General features: G+C 53.5%; 1 protein-coding gene across 3 annotated transcripts in view; it reads left to right on the plus strand.

Moving 5' to 3' along the window:
- The window catches only part of LOC119112090 (CUGBP Elav-like family member 3-A), a 167,842-nt gene that overhangs the window by 111,273 nt on the left and 37,868 nt on the right, over positions 1-18,701 (plus strand). For all 3 annotated transcript variants that reach the window (XR_005095680.1, XM_037236092.1, XM_037236094.1), the window contains exon 4: positions 14,321-14,332. Coding sequence is in view for 2 of the 3 variants with exons in the window: in XM_037236092.1 (XP_037091987.1) it covers positions 14,321-14,332 (12 nt within the window). In the remaining variant the exon portion in view is untranslated. The remainder of the gene's footprint in view (positions 1-14,320; positions 14,333-18,701) is intronic.

The raw sequence follows: 18,701 nt of genomic DNA on the forward strand, positions 1-18,701 counted from the left end.
GCATGAAGAGCAGCGCAATGCACTTGAACTAGTGTGACACAATTTTTGGCAACGTTTGTGCCTGGGATATGCTGTATGACACTGAAGCTTAATAGCCACATTCGAACGGAAGGTCCTTAAACATGGCCGGTACTTTATCAACTAATACAACAAGGACAACATCAGCTCATTTTAAAACTTACACAGCAAGCTGTCATGAATACAAGCACAAAACCCCTTAGGCGGCTTGGAGAGCGGCAATGATTTTTTTCAGTTCTCTTCGCAACCCTCCTACCCGTATTACATTTCCTAGGATCTCTCCGACGGGATGCACTGTCAACACGTGCCATTTGCATCAGATATTCCATTAATCTTGATAGTTCGCCAGCATGGCCCGTAGCACCTGTTTTTGTCATCGCTAGCGTAAAAGGCTGATGCATTCGGCTCTGTTGTCGGGAAGCTGTTAACATCCCCCTTGAAGACCCCAAGGTCAAAAGGGACTTAATCCTAATTTCGGTTACCCTCGTTTTACTCCGAAATCCTCAAATGCACATTCTGAACGTGGTTCGTCCCAAAACCCACGAAGGCATGCTATGAACATCTCATGTCGCTAGCGACTCTGGTCAGCGTGGTATTGTCTCGTTCCGTGAAGTCCGTCCCGCCCAAATCTGGAGCATGAGCGCTCTTGACTTCGTTCAACGTCTGTTTATGCCGCTGTTAGCGTCCATAGTTTTCTGGGATTTCCCAAGGCTCCTGGGAATATTTGCGTCATGATTACAATGTGTACCTATGTCAGTTGCAAATATTTTCAAGACCGTTTTCATGGCAGGTTAAGGCGTAGGATAGATGACAATTTAACCCATTGCAATTTAGATTCAATGTTCGGTGTTGAACCGACACACATGCAAGGACAAAACTAAGTAATATATAATATATCATCAAATAAAACAATATACATGAAATTTTATTTAAAAAATCAACAACATAGCCATGACTGTGACCACCAGCAGCGAACCACACATCGAAAATCACTGGGGTACGAAACCAATTTTACTGGGATGCAATATATGTTCACGCCATTTTGTATGGGCAAAACACACAAAAAGCAGATCAAACTCTCCTCTATTCTCTCCAGCTTTGAAGAAAATGGCGCTTATCACCGCTCCAAGTCCTGTCAAAGTGCATGATTTTCTTACCTCTTTGCTTAAAAACACAATTTTATGCGGGATTCTCGCACATATTCAGATTTGTTTCATCCCTAACTTCCGCAACGTGGTTGCGCTCATTAGCATGCCGTTAAGTTTCGATTAGATCTTGTCTGCGTTATGATATCCACCAAAACGCAGGCTATTATGATGAAGTTTTACTGGAGCTGCTGCGCATACATCAGAACCTTCACAGCGTCGCACCGCGAGACGTCTCCACTCCTATTGCATGTGCCCTGACCAGTGTTCCCGGCAACCGACGTATCCCCCTCAAGATGGCCTCCATTCTGGCTAAGCGAGCAGCGTCCCGGCCTGTGTCTGCATTTTAATTAACTCCCCAGGCGGGGCATCGCCTGATGCGTGCTGCCACGGACCCATTTGTCAAAGGCCTCAGCAATATTACGATCCCGAATTTGGGCGTGCATATTTCGGCTCACTAAGGGATCAACAGCGAAGTGGCGTAGCTTAACAACGGGAAATGGATTGTGGTAGTGCTTGTAACAATATTCGGGCCAAAACACTGCGCTGGGGGGGGGGGGGGGGTGGGGAGGGGGAGGGAGTGGAAACTAGCGAACACGCACCAAACTCCATACCAATGTTGGTCTGTAGATTTGTGTTCAAAACTCTCACTCGGCCGCCAGGTTATGGCGACGTCCCTGGCTGCTGCACATGTCAGTTTGAGACCGTCATGACCCCGGCTCAGGGTGCATGGAAATGTAGCTGATTCCCGGCTCACTGCTCCTGGTCCTGTGCCTTCCTAGGACCGGGCAAATAGGTTTTGTAAGGAGGAGAAATTGCTCTAGCCCACACGTTCTGCAAACAAGTAGCACGCCCATTAACGTGACAGTTGTTTGCTTGAGCGTTCGGCGGCGTTACATGGTGGTGCAAGGCCACAGGCGGCTTGGGGCTAATTAGCGCATAGTTTTGTTTGGTATTGGGGTAATGAAACGTTACTTATGAGGGCTGGGGCCACAGAAAGCACTTAATGCCACTGGAGGGTGCACAATCATTGGTTTTCTGCGCCTTTAACCTAGAACATCACAAAACGCGATGGACCAGACGGTGTTTCCAAGCTTTGGACAGTCAGCCGTCATTTTATACTTTCACGCTCAATAAAACATCTATCATCCCATGGTTTCGGTCTCTAAGGATCCATCACGTCCATTTAAGATTTTTCATGGTCACGGCACTCGGCTTCTGCTCCTGTTTGCACTGGTCCTCAAATTCAATGGCCATCAAATAAAAAATGTCAACACACTTCTGGGGGACCAAGACACTCAGGCGTCTGGTACCATTTGTAGTTAACTTTCATAACGAATAGGCAGAGCAGAAACAAAATCTGATGATCCCATCCACTTACGCAGGCAGCCATCACGACGCGGGGTTGGTCGCGATGGCTGCAGGTCGCCGCTTTTGATCACACATCAGTTAGATAGCCTTGATTGTATCCAACCGGCCTCAGAACGTGCACGCACAACATCTCTCCTTGTTCTCAAGGCATTCTGGAGCGCCCGACACATTCGCCAGGGATGCCACGGCACCGCACTCTCCAGCGCTCCGATCTCAGCCTCTGCTCTGAATATTCCGGCAGGGAGATTGCCAAAGCTGATCCGATTTTGAGAGCCGGGCGGCGTGAAGTGCGTGATGGATGGAGCCGGGCAGCCGCCACCGCGCCTATCCATATCGTCTGCGCATTAAACGGCCCTTGCCCTGACGCTGGAGGCCGCCGAAAGAGCGATGAAACCTCAGAGATGCTCGTCTTCCGCAATCGCCGCGCCTGGGCCGGCTCAGGCCATGATCGCGTATGAGTGCGCCGACGCGTTTGCGGTGATCTCATGTGAGAACCCTTGGGTGTATGGAGCGCCGTCGTGATGTAGACTGTGATGAACGAATGGGTCTGCGGTGAATCGATGCGAGTAGCAAGGGCGTATGGGGTTGGCTCAGTAGCAGCCAGCGAACTTCATGGCTATCTTATGCAAGGTCTCGAATTGGACGTACATCTGCTGATGCTCTTTCACATGCATAGCGAAACATTCGGAATCAGAGGGTAAGTCCTTATTGCCCGCGGAGTTAGGGGACAATGCAAGCAGCCATGACCTTCATGCACGGGATCACCATCACGATCCAGCTCAACCATCTACCTCTGCATAAAAGACGTGGCTGCACTTTGCACTCCGCCGTTTCCATTTACCGGTTGCTATTTCTGTGCACGCAGTGTTTTTTACAAGTGCTAAGCATCGTAATTTGCGGTACGTCTCTCACGGAAACGCTCAAAACTGCCAACATTTTATGGGCTGATCACACCTCACAAGAGCGTTCTTCGCCTTATTGACCTGCACGGTTGCGGGCGGACCAGATCGCGCCGGCAGTGGCCCGTTCGCGGCGAGCAGTCCAACGCCAGCATGCACTGGGGTCGGACGCCTTATTATTCCTGCATCTAACGAGCCATGAAGAGACGAGCCCCACGCGGGAAATGATTAACACGCCGCGTCGACTTGCAAATGACCTGCGCTGCCCGCGCGGTAACGAGCTAGATGAAAGGAGGTCCACCGGAGGCGGTCGGGCGGTGTCTGGGGGCGGTCGGCGGCGAGGCGGCACCCGTCAAACCTGTGGCTTCTCCGTGCGCCACTTAAGCCGCGCTGCTGCGTCCTCCTGTCGGCTATCAGGGCCCGCTACTTTGGCAAAGTACGACCGCGTCCGGACGGATAAGACATGGCAGAGTGCTTTCCGACGCGGATTGGGCTCGTCCATCGTTCCCATAGTCTTCCAATTTCCGTAAAGAACTATCTGCCACGGAGCGCCTGGGGGTGCGGAGAACAGTTACCAATTTTCCATAATGGCCTCGATATATTGTCGGGGCGGGGCGGGGCGGGGAGGGGCGGGTCGGGTCGGGCTGGCGGGAGCCGTCGCGATCCGCGGCGCACTAACCCGTCCGCTGGTGGCCTCGCCCGACCCCTGTCCGTGACGTTAATTAATCACGGCCCGTTGGCGGGGGGGGGGGACGGTGGCCGCGCGTGTCGCCGGAGAGGGCCGCCGCCGCCGTCGACGCCGCCCGCCGTTATCGACAGGGGCAGGTCGCCGGGGGCCGGGGACAGCGCGGCGTATCGACGAGGCGCCGGCCGGACGGCAATCAGTCATCGACCGTCGCGCCGCGCCGTCCGCCGCTGTTGCGCCGGTCACCGCCGCCCGCCACCGGCCAGCAGCCGCAACACCGGTCGCGGCCACGCGGAGAGCCACACCCGACAGCAGTCCCCGCTCCGTCGCACCGCTTCGACGGCAGCGCCTGACCTTCGCCGCCGGCCGGCGCCGCTACACGGCCGGCGGGCCGGTGGTGGTGCACGCGACGGAACCGGCGCTGTCCGCGGCGGGTAATGCATGCCGTTCGATTAATGGGATCGACCCTGTAGTGGGCCGTGCCGTGCGGTGAATTTTTCAGCGGCCGCCGCCGGTAGCCGAATCGAGCTGACCGCGGCCTGTTCGGTGCCCTCGTGTTTATGACCCCGGTCGACAACGGCCGTTGGCGCGATGATTGAACGCGAAAAAAGCGACCGGCCCCGATTACATGCCGGTGGAGGAGGAAAGAGTGGCCGACAAAGCACAGTGAGGTGTCTTTTTGTGCCGGAAAAGCCGGCTGTTTGCGCCGCATGAGCAGGTTCGTCGCGGCGCGGGCGGTGCGTCGATTATGTCTCTAGCGAGACGCTTCTTATCTCGCAGCGCTTGAATCGCTCGTGGGGCCGAGATAGATTGCTAGGAAGTTTGGTCCTGATTGGATACATGAGACCAGTTATTGTCGATTGCCCGTCGTGTGCAGATATGTCGGTGCCACCACCGCTGACCATTTGTCGCCGTGATTGAACGTGCGCCACGATATGTTCGTCTCTCGCGAGCTTCCATCACCATTGTCCCGTTGAGATATACTGTTCTGCGGGTCTTCCCTGAACTATCTTGAGATGCTCATCGGTCTGGTGCCGAGATGAGCATCGCTCCTAGTTTGTCTGCTGGCGAGCTGTATTTAACATAATGGTTAGGGTGACAGCGGTTTATCCGCCGCGTCTCTACGCCTCTTTTGCAGCAGTTTCCTTTATTTTGTACGCGTTTTGGGAGTCCATGTCATTATATACTGGTATGTATTACTGGGGCATTGAAACGTTAGACGAATATTTGCCGTTTACAACGAGGGTAATCACCATATGTATCCGCAGGTCCTTTTCTCCTGTGGGTTTCATCCATTGCTATTCTACACAAGGATTGACGAATGAGCTGCCCTGCTTTGATTTACAAAATTACATCACATCATGTTTGGAAGTGATTAAAACGGACCGCGTTTGCTCAGCTTCACGTTGGCGAATCTCTTGCTGACAGCTTGGGGATAGAAAACATGGAAACTAAAAAGACAACCGTCTTCGAATTTCCTAGCCCCGATGTAACACTTTAAGCCGGGACGGGAACACGTGACACAAGAACAATGGCCATTCCCTGCAGAAGAGCATTCCAGCGAGTCTAACGCTAGCAAACGCCGCGCAACAGTATGATTTTGCTTCTTTATAGCCTAGCGGTGACGACCGTGGGCCAAAGTGCAGAGCCCCTCCCTGCTGGGATGTAAGACTCGTCCAAGCACACCGACACAGCTCCACCGCGCTGTAAGTCTCGCGTGGCCGATTTTACTCCATTCAGATTGCCTCCCAAGTTATGCAAATGCAATTACCCTCACAATACCGCGACCGGGATGTCATTTGCAGATTGAATTTGAAAAGTTTCTTCTGCGGATGTGAACTGCGCGGCCACTTTCTCCGCTGTCTGCCTACTCAGGAGTTTCGTGCGAAGTGGTTGACGTTGACATGAGGATAGCACGCGTCATCAGACTTTGGTAGCATTATGTCACTTATGCATCATTGACGCGCTCTGTTATCTTAATTCTGCTTGCATCAATGCCTGCGTGCATGCAGCTTGGCACGCCTCTTGCATGGGGCTGGTTTTCTCCAGGCTTGACAAAAGGGACGGAGAATGACGTCATAGCTCGCGTCATGCGACCAGTGCGGGTGAGACTGGTTCGGGACCAGGGCCTACGTGGCTATGACGTCATAGATGTACATAGTTTGCGACGGCAGGCCAAATGGCATCGCCCTGGGTCCGCCGGTGACGTAGATATGACGCAGCAGTCTATGCTAAACGTCCAAACGCAAAGCACGTGCTCACATTGACTAGCAATGTGGCCAGTTCGACGTCGCAAGCTCCATTCGTAATGACAGACGTATGGGGGTCTTTGGGTGACATTGATGGCGTAGGTATGACGTCACATGGGTGCGGAGAGACGCCAAAGAGTCTGGCCGGGCCCGGCCTCGGGCTATTGGCTTTGTGCCCGGCGGGGGACGTTCTTCGAACAGGTCGCTGGGGAAATAAATCCGCCCGCGGCGCCTCCTGGGACCACAGGGTCAACACCACCACCGCCGCTGGTCTCTTGGTTCCCGGTCCCTCCCCCGCCCCACACGAACCATTAGTTGTGCGGGACGGACGCACTGGGGTGTGGAGATGCGACGGTAATAGGCGCCCAGATCGAAGATCGTAATGGTAATCTAGACAGATGTGGCGTTGGAATTGTCTGTTGCGTCGGGGAAAGCCGGCCCGCTAAGACTCTCCGCTACGAGATTGCCCTGTTCTCGGAACGGACGATGAAGCCCAGCAGCTGTGCTGCACGGTGGGAAAAATGCGAGCAATATCATCGTGACTTCCGGGTGCAGCAGCACTTAACCTGACCTACGATAACGAAGCATACTTGTGCAAAAAGCTACATGAAATATGGCTGGAGATGCTTCAAAAGGCAGGCACCTATGACCCCTAGTTAACGTGTGTTACGTGTATCTAAACAGTCCTCGAAAGATAGAAGCACAGCAACCGTATCACATACTAGCAAGGATTATTTTATTTACCCGCGTCGCTTATTACACGGCGGGAATTTCGTTTCCTCACGACCAAAACAGAGCTTGAATCATTTTCAAATGCATATCAGCCAAATTTGTGTTGTTGGTAGGGCAGTTATGAATATCAGATGCGTGCTTGGGAACATCCAGAAGTGCAACGCAATTTCTTATGAAAGTCTCCTCCACTGTGAGCACGATTCACGCTGCAGATGTGCATGCATGCATATGAACGCAGCCACATGTTGCCGCTTCTGTGCTATCCTGAGTACTGCGTGTGACATGGCGGCTGACACGGCCGGGGTAATTTCAGCTGCACTGGGACCGCGGAGCGACTCATGGCTCTCTTGGTATCTGATTTCCGGTTGCGTTGCGATTTCAGCTACGGGGTAGTGCATAATGACGGTGCGGCTGCCGGAAAAATGCCCGCCTTGTGATTTAACAAGCAAAACAACTGCGTTGTTGGGACATGCTTTGTCCACGGTTTTATAGGCCGTATCGTGGATTTCAGGCTGTGTTTCACCCTGCTTTCGGATGGGTCTCTTTTCTCTCTGGACGCTTTGACTGGGCTCAAGTCATGCGCGTGAGACTCAAGCTATGCAACGTGCATCTTGCAGACTGGCACGTTCCCAATAAGAGCTCAAAATGGTAACAAAAGACATCACGTGCCATCACTGCAACTCTATCAGGCGAGCTTGCCTCAGACACATGCCCTAAATGTGAACCAAATGGTTATTACCCTACAGAAAATATACCCTTCATCTTGACTCAAAGCGTGCCGGCCGCCATCCATTCTGATTAAACGCAACCTCCTCGCTGCACATTCCCCACACTGCCGCGCCACACCCGCTAAACAGATGATGAAAGACCCCCGCTTTGCCTAATTGCCGGCGGGCGAAATATGCCGCAAACCGGCTGCGCGCGCGGCGTCTTGTCCAAATTAGAGGCGGCCCGGGCGGAAGCGGCTGGTGCGGACCATCGGCGCGCGGTCGGCGGCGCCCGACGGCCTCCCGGGGGCGCCCCCGGGCCGGCCGACAATGGACGGCGGACGGGGCCAGCGGCCCTCACAATGGGCCGCCCGAGTGGGCGCCGGCTGCGTCCGGATCGATGGCGATGGGCCTCATTGGGCCGGCGGATCGCGGCGTCGGCCGGAGCCGCGCGACCGACGGCGCACTCGCGCCGATGCCTGTTGACGGTGCCTGGTGGGTGCCCCGCTGACGCCTGTTGACGGCGCCGAGTGGGTGCCTCGCTGACGCCTGTTGACGGCGCCGAGTGGGTGCCTCGCTGACGCCTGTTGACGGTGCCTGGTGGGTGCCCCGCCGACGCCTGTTGACGGCGCCGAGTGGGTGCCTCGCTGACGCCTGTTGACGGTGCCTGGTGGGTGCCCCGCCGACGCCTGTTGACGGCGCCGGGTGGATGCCTCGCTGACGCCTGTTGACGGCGCCGAGTGGGTGCCTCGCTGACGCCTGTTAACGGTGCCTGGCGGGTGCCTCGCTGACGCCTGTTGACGGCGCCGGGTGGGTGCCCCGCTGACGCCTGTTGACGGCGCCAGGTGGTTGCCCCGCTGACGCCTGCTGACGGCGTGGGGTGGGCACCCCGCTGACGCCTGTTGACCGCGCCGGGCGGGTGCCCTTCTGACGCCTGTTGACGGCGCGGGATGGATGCTCCACCAACGCCTGCTGACAGTCGTTGGTGACCCAAAGACGCCTGCCGACTCAGGCGTGCGCGACAATGACGTCTGTTGATGACTATGGGCTCTCCATTGGCGCCGTTTGATGAGTCCAGCGGCTTGTGCTTTGACGCCTGTTGCTTGAATTGAGTGCCCTGGTGGCACATTTTACTGACTTGTTTCCGTTTTTAAGCATGATAGTGACAAAATACTTCTATCTCTGCTAAAGAATATCAGGCAAATCGTACGCAGTTTTTTTGTTGGCAATACCCATCGCCCACGGGGGAGGGGGAGAGGCACAAATTGTTTCTATTTCGCCATTGCTTTCCGCTGTTGGGCTGTTACGGTGGCACGATTGTTTACTGCAGGTCTTTTTATTGTTCCATATGGTGCACTTCGCGCCCGGCATGACGTTTTCCTTTCCATATCAGGACAGCGCCACCGCCACTTCAACGAGCTGCGCGCAGCCGTCCCACCAGCGACTCCCTATGGCGTTGAAACGGTTTGCCGTTCCGCAAGCCCTCCTGTTCGTCACAGCTTCCGCCCGTCGTCCGCACGCTTCCTGCGAGTTCTTTACGGCACGCCGACTCGGAAATAATGCGCTTGTCGGGCTCGGGTGCTGCCCGGCACGCCGATGTTACACAACAGAGGAGGATACGTGGCGGAGACGAGACGGTGTTCCGTGATGTGATGTGCAGCAAACGGCGCATGGTTTGGAGGATTGAGTAAGCTTTTTGGCTTTTCAATATCCGTGAGCGTTGCGTAAGTTCAAACCTATTGACTGCTACTCGCGCTTATTGTAAAAATCGGCTTGTCACGCATTGCGAAATCCATCCTGCCTAGCAGCTCCGACGCATTTTACTCCTCAGAATGTTTCGCATGAATTGATATTCCTTCATTCAGGGCTGCGTAGTTATTGGGCACTGTAATCTACTAAAGATACATAGCTGGAAAACCGTGTGGACGCTGCCGCAAAACCCACCATACACGATGCCAGTGAAATGCTTATTTCCCGCTTTGTGCCGCCGGAATCTTTTGTTGGAGCCGCCGCCGCTGGCCGACTTTACAGAGGCGTCCAATTTCCTGAAAATAACTACTTCGCTCGAGTTGCATTTGCGTCGCGACCGGCGAGTCGGACGTTCCTCCGCTCGCTTCCGTCGCCACATGCAGCGTTTAATGCCGGCTACCTCCGCCATTAATACGGCGTCTGCTTCAATGCATGCCTGATCGGAGCGCTATTAATTGCCGGTTTGGGACGAGAACGCGCCGGGCTTGGCGTAATGACGCATATGGGGAACTACCGAGGTTTCTAGGACCCATTAGAGGCTCTCGACCTGCTGGATGATGATCAAGCATTGCGAGGTTGGCGGTTCAAGGGGCTGTTGTGCTCCGCCGGGCTCCGCGCCCAAGCCACTCCAAACAAACGGCCGGCCGAGTCGTGCTTAGCCCCGCGAGCTCGCGGCACTTCCCGGTCGCTTTGCAGCACCGCGAGCCTACTCAAGAACAATCAGCGTGGCCAGAGTCCTGCTCAGTGAACGCCGCGCTGGGTACGCCGCGGGTCCGGTGCGTAGCACGCGGCGCCGACTTCCTGTCGTGCAGTCGATAGCGAGGACTCCATCGACCGCCTATCTAGCCGGCGACTCGCGACGGTCGAGCGACTCGATAGGAATCCAATAACTGGGCCCATGGATCCAGTGCAGATTACCGCTGATGCGGCTCCGGCGCTGTTGTCTCACAAAGGCGCCGGCCCGATGGCGGCGCCCGATTGGCTTCGGCCGCCTGTCACAGCCGCATTTCTCATGACAGCCTGGCCGCCAAGCGCCACGCCCAGACAGATCTGCTATTTTAATCAGGCTTACAATGGCCGCCGCGCCGGCGGCGCAGACAGCTGAAAAGAGGACTCGGCCCGGGCCGTGGCCGGCGCTGGCAGTCCGGATGAGGCCGCGACCGCTTTGTTTTAGCGAGTTGTTTTACGGTGATTATGCTAATTGAGGGCGAGCTCGGGCGGCGGCTTGTTTTGGCGCGTCAGCGGCGCTTCGTGGCCGGACGACGCCTTATGAATAGCGGCGGTCATCTTGGGTCGATGGAACGGCCGGCGCGGTTTCATTCGACGTGCAGTCTCGTCTGTCGCAATCGTGGGCTGTTGCGTGTGTGTCAGTGACATGCACGCACGCACACATTTGTTGCGGGGAGGGCACGATGCCGCGGGGTTCATGATAGGAACGCTTCATGCTTGATGGAGTCCTTGGCGACAGATGAAGACCCTCATAGAGGGCTTCTTGTCTTGGATCGGGGCCCCTTGATATCATATTTTTGTGTTCCGTCTGGTACGATGTAAAAACGGTCTTTTTCGGGCGCTGTTGCCGGTCTTCACTTCCGATGCCCCAGGGCTCTATGTTCACTAGGGAAGGATCAGGACCGTTGGGCCCAACCCTGCTGTGCGGCACTGCATGGACGTGAATAAGTTTGTGTATTCACGTACCCATCTAAATTTATACCGACTTTTCATATAACACTGGCATACAAACACTGGGCATTTAACGATGATCCCATCATTTTCTCTGCAACTGTTTACATATTTGAGTCCGTGCGATGCGAAGGATGTGCATTCCAAACGGGATGTCTGCTGCTGCGCTTTACACATATTGGTCAGGTGACATATTTTTATATCTGAAGGGTTATCCATTACATACGCTTATCAGTATGGAAGCAGTTCGTCTGGTAATTACTTAAACACGGGCCCTGGCGACAGGTTAAATACCCTTTGCTTAGAGGTCAATTTGACCCATTGAGATCTTAAAAAATAAGATAGCTAGAGAAGCCAAATTCACCGTGTGGATTGATCTGTATGTGAACTAAGTCATATCAAAACTTGAGCTTCCTAGGTCGTCACTTTGGGGTCAAATAAGGGAAAACAGTCATACTCAAGATCGGTGTCCGAAGTGCCCCCGGCCTCCTCATGCAACCACCGTGAACCTAGATACTTGTTTTAAGCAAAAGGTCAGTGGTGTTCATTTAGGACCAGTAACCCTGTCTGACCTTGAGAAGGTCAAGGTGACCAAAAACTACGAGACTGATGATATTTTGTCATTCAAATAAGAGGCAGGGATTACGCTAGAAGGCACGTTCCTAAAAGCAACATGTTGGCCTGGATCATTTTAGGCCAATGACCTAATCTGACATTTGAAAAATCCTTAGAGTATGTCTGTTGCGGTCCATGTCATTAATAAAAATAAAGTGAGGGTCGGAAACCATCTCACAAAGCAAGCACTCGAGTAAAAAAGTAGAGTGATTTCCATCTCGACCAGGCCTTCATTCCTGACCCTAGGCCAATGAAATTTGTTTTAACTCTAAATTCAGTTGGTTTGTTGCCTAAGAAACTATCGTAGATATGCATGGTTTCGTTTTAGGCTTCGTTGTCGCATCAGATTGAAGAATTCCCTTAAAATGGCCCTCGCTGACAGCCATGGCCTGACGTTGGTGTTCCAATGGTTAGCAACCTTACAATTTGTGGTCGCTAGCATATGGAACTATGGAATTTGTGATCGTTAAATGCATCTAATTTATATCATGATAAAGGTTGGCCATTTAATTGTCTGTAGCTATGCAAAATTTCGCGGCTTTGGCTACGCAAAATTTCCGGCTTTGCCGTGCCATTCAGGAAATAATTCCAAAAAAACATTCGGAGTTCAAATTGACCCCTTACTCAAGCGCGTATTAAACTTCTAGATAACTAATGGCGATATGAAGAAACAGTTCTAGGCTCTTCTGGTGGACCGTGAAACCTTGCGTGACACTTCTGCGACTGTCACGTGTCACGGGAGTGTCGTTGGCTCTTCTTGCCCGCCTGCTCTGGCCGGTATTACACCACCGCCCCGCTGCGGATGGCGGGGATAGCAGAGAGTCGTGAGGAGGGGTCTGCTGTCACGTGCCGGCTGCGGGGGCGCTTCCCGCAATATCAGTGTAGTCGGAATCAAATACAGCGGCGAAAAACCATGACCGAACTGATGAGATTGCCATCCGAGTGGGCAATTTCGCGCCGGTGTGCAGCCGACTGGATGCTCGAAGAGGAGGTAGTCTATTGAAACGGAGTTGAATTGAATCCATTTTGCTATGATAAAGATGGAGGCATTCAACTAAGTGATATTCTGGCGCAGTGCAACTTTAGAACTGCCCCCGCGGGCTTCGCCGGCGGAGGAAATTTCCCTGGAACGCATCTAAATGGCGCTGAAATCTTGTCAGGTTCTGGAAAGACAGACACACTGGCCTGTCTTATCTGATATCTTTTCAGGAAACCCGGGCATTGGGCTCGCAGGACGACGAATTTGGGTGTTTTGTTTTGAAATGATTTTGGAAACTTCTTGTAAATCTTGAGAAACCTTGCAGCATGGCATCATATTCCGATTCTAGCATGCATGTGTTCCGTCTATGACTTGCAAGGTATATGACAGGGCATATATGCCCTGCTTTTTATTCAAAAAGGTTCTTCCTTTCTGTGCTGGGTTACATTGCATGCCCTCATCAGCCACTGCGTTGCCATATCCCCTGAATCACATCCGGGCTATGAAATTCAACGAACAAGCTGAAGATCAGTAGCATTAACTAGAGTCATATTAAAGGGGGTCTCCCATCTTTGAGACATATTCCAAGAACATGCTTAGCGGAACCTCAGGACCAGTTACGTCTTGTAATAACACTGGGTAGTGACACTGCAGCAGCATCAAGACGCAATAGTCATACATTCTATTAATTCGATTTTTATTATTTTCAAGTTCGAATCACGCTGCCAACGCTTTGCAATGGCACTGCACTTCTTCCCTGAAGTCGCGACAACCGTCATTATGACGTCGGTAAAATCTGCTGGAGCCGCCGTCAGCTGCTACTGCATGACGTCAGTACAAACGAACGTTTGTGATTGGCACAGCGGGCGGCGAGGGCTGGGTACCGAGAAGCGCGTTGGATAAAGTTTGAACCAGTGCGTCACAATAGACCATGGGATGCTCCGCCTCCCTAACCCAAAGTGCACTTCGAAAAGATCTGCTGTAATAAATGCCAAAATGGGAGAACCAAAGCCATAGTATAACATTTCGTTTAATTCGCGGGATAATTGCAGAGCTCTAAACATGACGTTTCAAGCTTTCGTGGCATTTCTTACACAAATGTTTTGACAAACCAATGTGCTGCAAACACTAAAGATTTAAAGAGCAAGGCGAATGGAGTGTATTACTTTCATAACGGTGGGCAGGGAGTCCAATGATATTTCTCCCGCAAGAGCGGCTACTTCAAATCGAAATTCACAACTACTCCGAAAAATTTCGAGGAAATTGGTATTACTGATCAAATCATACGTTTTTGATCTAACAATAACTGAGAAGTGTAAAAGGTGTCATGTTCTCTTTAACAATGTCGTTTGAATCATTTTAATGACTATCAGCTCATACCTCAGCGCCGTGGTGTAAATGACCTACGGTTATCGCCCAGCTCTCCTCCGGTACGAGCTCTGCCTGCCCTGGAGCGTGCTGGCCCTGACCGAGCTTTCTCTCTGTTTCCAGATAGCGCCAACGGTGAGTGCGGCTCGCATCGGAGCGCGAGACGTGGCGGTCATCTGTGAGTACGCGATGCCTGCTCTCTGAATAGGAGTTAGGCTGGGGCGAATGGTAGCCTTCAGCGAAAACGCGCGGTCCTAAACGAGTGGAAGGGCGGCCTTGAACACGTGGCTGTCGACATAGTGGTGGAGGAGTGAGCTGGAACACGCAGCTGTCGACACAGTGGTGGAGGAGTGAGCTGGAACACGCGGCTGTCGACACATTGGTAGAGGAGCGAGCTGGAACACGTGGCTGTCGTCCCAGTAATGTGTGGGGGAGACATGAATCCGCGTCCTGGTCGGGGTTGGAACGCGACAATCATCTGCGAGAACGACGTTGTGCGTGAGGCGTATGTCAGGCCTGTTGTTAACCCTAAAAACACCTCCGTAGTATGTTACAATGCGACGTTCGCTCTCTTATAACCAGGCTCGATGGCCAAGACGTCTCATTTTTGGTGGAAGCTTAATAGATACGTTATGACGATGCATGACAGACAGTGGTTTCAGGTGGTGTTTACCTCCACATAGTGCAGGGCGTTTTGGACGCATTTGTCGCCGCCTGTTCGGTTCCGGCTGTAATCCCAATCCGCACCGTAAGCGAGAGCCTACACGCAGGCGCATGGCATGTCGCGCTTTGTCATCCGTATGTCCCGGTAGCAGCAGGAGCCAAACTGCAGCACTGGCCACCAGCTGAGGCCAGGTTTTGCTTTGATCCTAAGTAATCTACATCTCAAGAGAAAGATGAATGGGTGCGTAATGTTGGAGTTCGCAGTCATATACCGATTGGGAGAAGTATAGTTTACTAACAGCTCCAAGGGACGCATTTTTTATCGAGATCTTTTTATGATAGATGACAATTTCGCCCTTCTCCAACAACTAAATGTTGCACAGGCCTCTTGCATCATTCATTCCTTTTAAAAGCACGTGCGCTGTTGTGGACGATAACAGTAAAAGAAAGATTTCCTGAATTTTCTTTATAGGCTTACTTAGAACCGAATGCAGGCTGTCAACAAATAGGAGATGGCAATGCGACCAGATCAGGTAACTACGCGTACAGTCTAAACACCCGTCAAGCTTACATTGATGTTCGTGTCCGAGAATTCGTAAACTAGTCAACAACTCGTGTCTCTGCATGTGCAAATCTTTTGTCATCAAGGCATTTTCCGTTCGCTGCAGCGAACATCCGGCAGTTCGCTGACGCTTAAGCGCTGTTCTAGGGCTGGCAGCACTTGGGTTCACGGTGCCACGACGCCGGATTTGATAGCAGGGGCGCTGAGTCCTGCCATGTTCTGCGAATGGCAGACACAGCGAAAAAGCAGGCCCTGATGATCAGATCGGGGATAGCGATAAGCCGCCATCACACCGGAGTAAGAAGCGCTCTGTCGGGAGCCATGTTGCTCGAGCTGTCGCGGCATACTGGTCCGTGTCGTAACACGCGACGGCTTTGGCTGCTGTCCGCCAGCCGCGCTCTTCGCCCATCGGTACTGACGCCGCCGGATGAGCCCGCTGGCTCAGTGCCAGCTGCCCAGCCCGCGCCGTCCGTTCGGCCCCCATTTCAACTGGGGTAATTTAATCACGCTGCCTCCAGGAAGACGTGGTTGACATTGCAGCCACGTGCAGTGCACGTGACTGAAATTGCTGATAGCGGATAGTAGCGTCTCTTTCAAATCTGAGTGCGGAGTCTAGATGGGGGTTTGGGTGCGTCCACTGATTTTTCGCCACGTGCGCATGGGCTTGCAGGCTAGAATGGGTGGACAGCTGCTTTTCTTTAGGCATGTCGTTATCCATTGCAAGGCTTTGTCCTTGCGTCTGGTATTGTCGCTTCCGTGGATATTGTCCTTTTGACTTCTGCTAGGTTTTCATCTTAACTAATGTGATATTTTCTGCATTAGGGGATCAATGGCATGCACTCACAATTCTGGACGACACGATGAGCAAGGTTATTGTAACGCATTAAGTTTATGGATATACAACTTCAAGTCCTCTCTCTTTCCAATTTTCTCCATTACATCTACCACACATACCACTGATATCCACCGGCACATTCACGTCGCATGACTTGTAACCACTTATCTCATAATGCAATACAGTGCAGTGAATTGCGCTTGGAGAGAAACCCTAGCGCGGCGCGGGATAATGCGCTGCCTATCAGTACAGCAATGTCAAACACGCCACTGGTGCTTGATGGCCTGGTCCTGCGAGGCCTGAGAAGATCACACCCGGGAGTCTCAACATCCATTCCATCAGACATTCGGTCATATCAGCTGGCGCCAGGGAGCCGCAGCTGTATGGGGCGGGTCGACGTCGCCGCCGACGGCTGGCCTCGCCCGCCCGCCAGTGGAGCGGCCCGCTCTGGGCCCGCCTGTCGTCGACGCGCGCCTTTGGGGCCGCCGTCCGTTGCGGATCATGAGCAGGTCGATTCGGCCATTGTCAGTCGACGTCAGCCCGGTGATCAATCACCGACGATTCAAGTCGTGCCATTAGAAGTGGCGTAAACCCGGGTGCTGGGCGCGGGCAGCCACCAACAGACGGCGCTGCGGCGTGCTGACTCGAGAAGCGAGCGCGTGCCGCTGCTGCTGCTCGTCTCCTGAAAGTGCTTTGCATAAAGTCATGTGCGAGTTTCGTCATTGTATCGCTTACTGCGGCTGCTCGTCCTCACTCCAACCTGCCTCCAGCTGTTGCACGCTGTTCTCGGATGCGCTCAGGCCCGGGGGTTTGCGGAGGAAGACCGGCCGCGGATCGGCCGAAGGCTGGGTGCGCAAGGCGGACCCCTGGCGGCTTTTGTTTTTATGCAGTGGCTACTTCTAGTAACGGAACAGACAGCGCCCCTCGAGGCTATTACCTCGCTACTTTGTTTTTATTGAACCGATTTGTTGTTTTGCTTCTTTAGGAGGCACTCCTCGAGTGTCCGGGCCCACAAGGCGGCCGTGGCAGGTACCCTGTCGCTCATTCCACGCTAAACCGCCGGGCGAGGCAAACAGTGCCGCGCTCGGTGCGATCGTACCCGTCACTTGTGAGCGGTTGATTACCACCGCCGGCTGCCCGCGGTGTTTTTGTCCGCCGCGCTGGTGGCTCTCCTCAAATGCACCGAGCTAATGACCGTCATTACCCCGCCCTGGTGGCCACTGGAGCGTGCCATCCGAGCGCGAGACCGAGGGGACCACACCAGCCGTCCCAGCTCCCAAAGCAATCGAGTCGGTTCAAGGAAAGCTTTGGCGGCGAGACCGCTGGTGGCCACGCGGGCGTTCTGGGAGCCCCGCCACCGTCACCTGTCAACGGTCGAGTGGTGGCGATGCCGCTTCACGAGATGGGTCGCCCACCATCTCGAGACCAACCGCCTGCCGTAGCCGAAGGTGTCCCAGTGACCGGCAGCTCTTGCTCTCGGGATGTTACGTTGTCGACGCGTTTGGTCCAGTTATATGTCGGGTGGTGTAGCGGGCAGTGGCAGCCGAAGCCGTTTGCATTTGCCAGTTGCAAGCGATACGCTACAGACAATTGACAGGTGCTTCTTCTAACACGGGATGATTCAATTCAGATCCACTATGCACCTTCTTGTATATGGCCGTGTCATGCACCAACGCCATCAACGGGCAGCACATGAACTCCAATAACATTTGGACGCAATGCAATTTCGGAAGTCCGCCCGCGCCTCTTAAATTTTGGAAACGAACAGGAACCATCTGATATTTATTGGGCCTTGTGTCACTCGCCCGTAAGGATCTTTGGACTGCAGTTGCCAAGGCAAGCATGGGCTATTTCGAGTCCTGCCCCAACCTTTCCAGACCTGCACAACTTCTTAATGTTGCGGAACACCTCACAGTGGCTGCCATGGTGAAGGGTCGTAGCTGGTTTCGCCAGAGTGATGAAGGCTGGACGGCCAAGGTCAATGTGCTGCGCCTGCACACTCGCGCAGGTCGTTTAGGCTGCACGAGGGTCGCCGAGTTCCCCTCCTCGCACATCCCGTCAGCCAAAGTGCGCCAGATCTAATTGGCTTATCCTGGCTGTCGGCTGATAAAATCTCTATTTGAAAATTCAATTTCCATTTCCCTGGCGGTGAATGAACCCTCGCCTGGGACGACTCGTTTGTCCCCCGGCACATATGGCCTGTCCACTGACTGGGTCTCGCCTCCTCCCCGACGCCGGCGTTTGTCCCGTGCCACGCGCTCAGAAACAGTATAAAGGCCTATGGACGTGTGGGCGTCATTCGTATGTTCATACTTGAAATATGAACGAAAGATGTTGAAGTGGATCAAGAAAGTCGCGGGAGCTGTTGCGTACGTTACGTATGTAGATTACAACGTCCTGGACACCCCAAGCCTGACGAGTGACCTCTGATGTCTGAAAAACAG

Source organism: Pollicipes pollicipes, unplaced genomic scaffold (genome assembly GCF_011947565.3).
Source record: "Pollicipes pollicipes isolate AB1234 unplaced genomic scaffold, Ppol_2.1 Scaffold_7261;HRSCAF=8764_pilon_pilon_pilon, whole genome shotgun sequence".
NCBI lineage: Eukaryota > Metazoa > Arthropoda > Thecostraca > Pollicipedomorpha > Pollicipedidae > Pollicipes > Pollicipes pollicipes.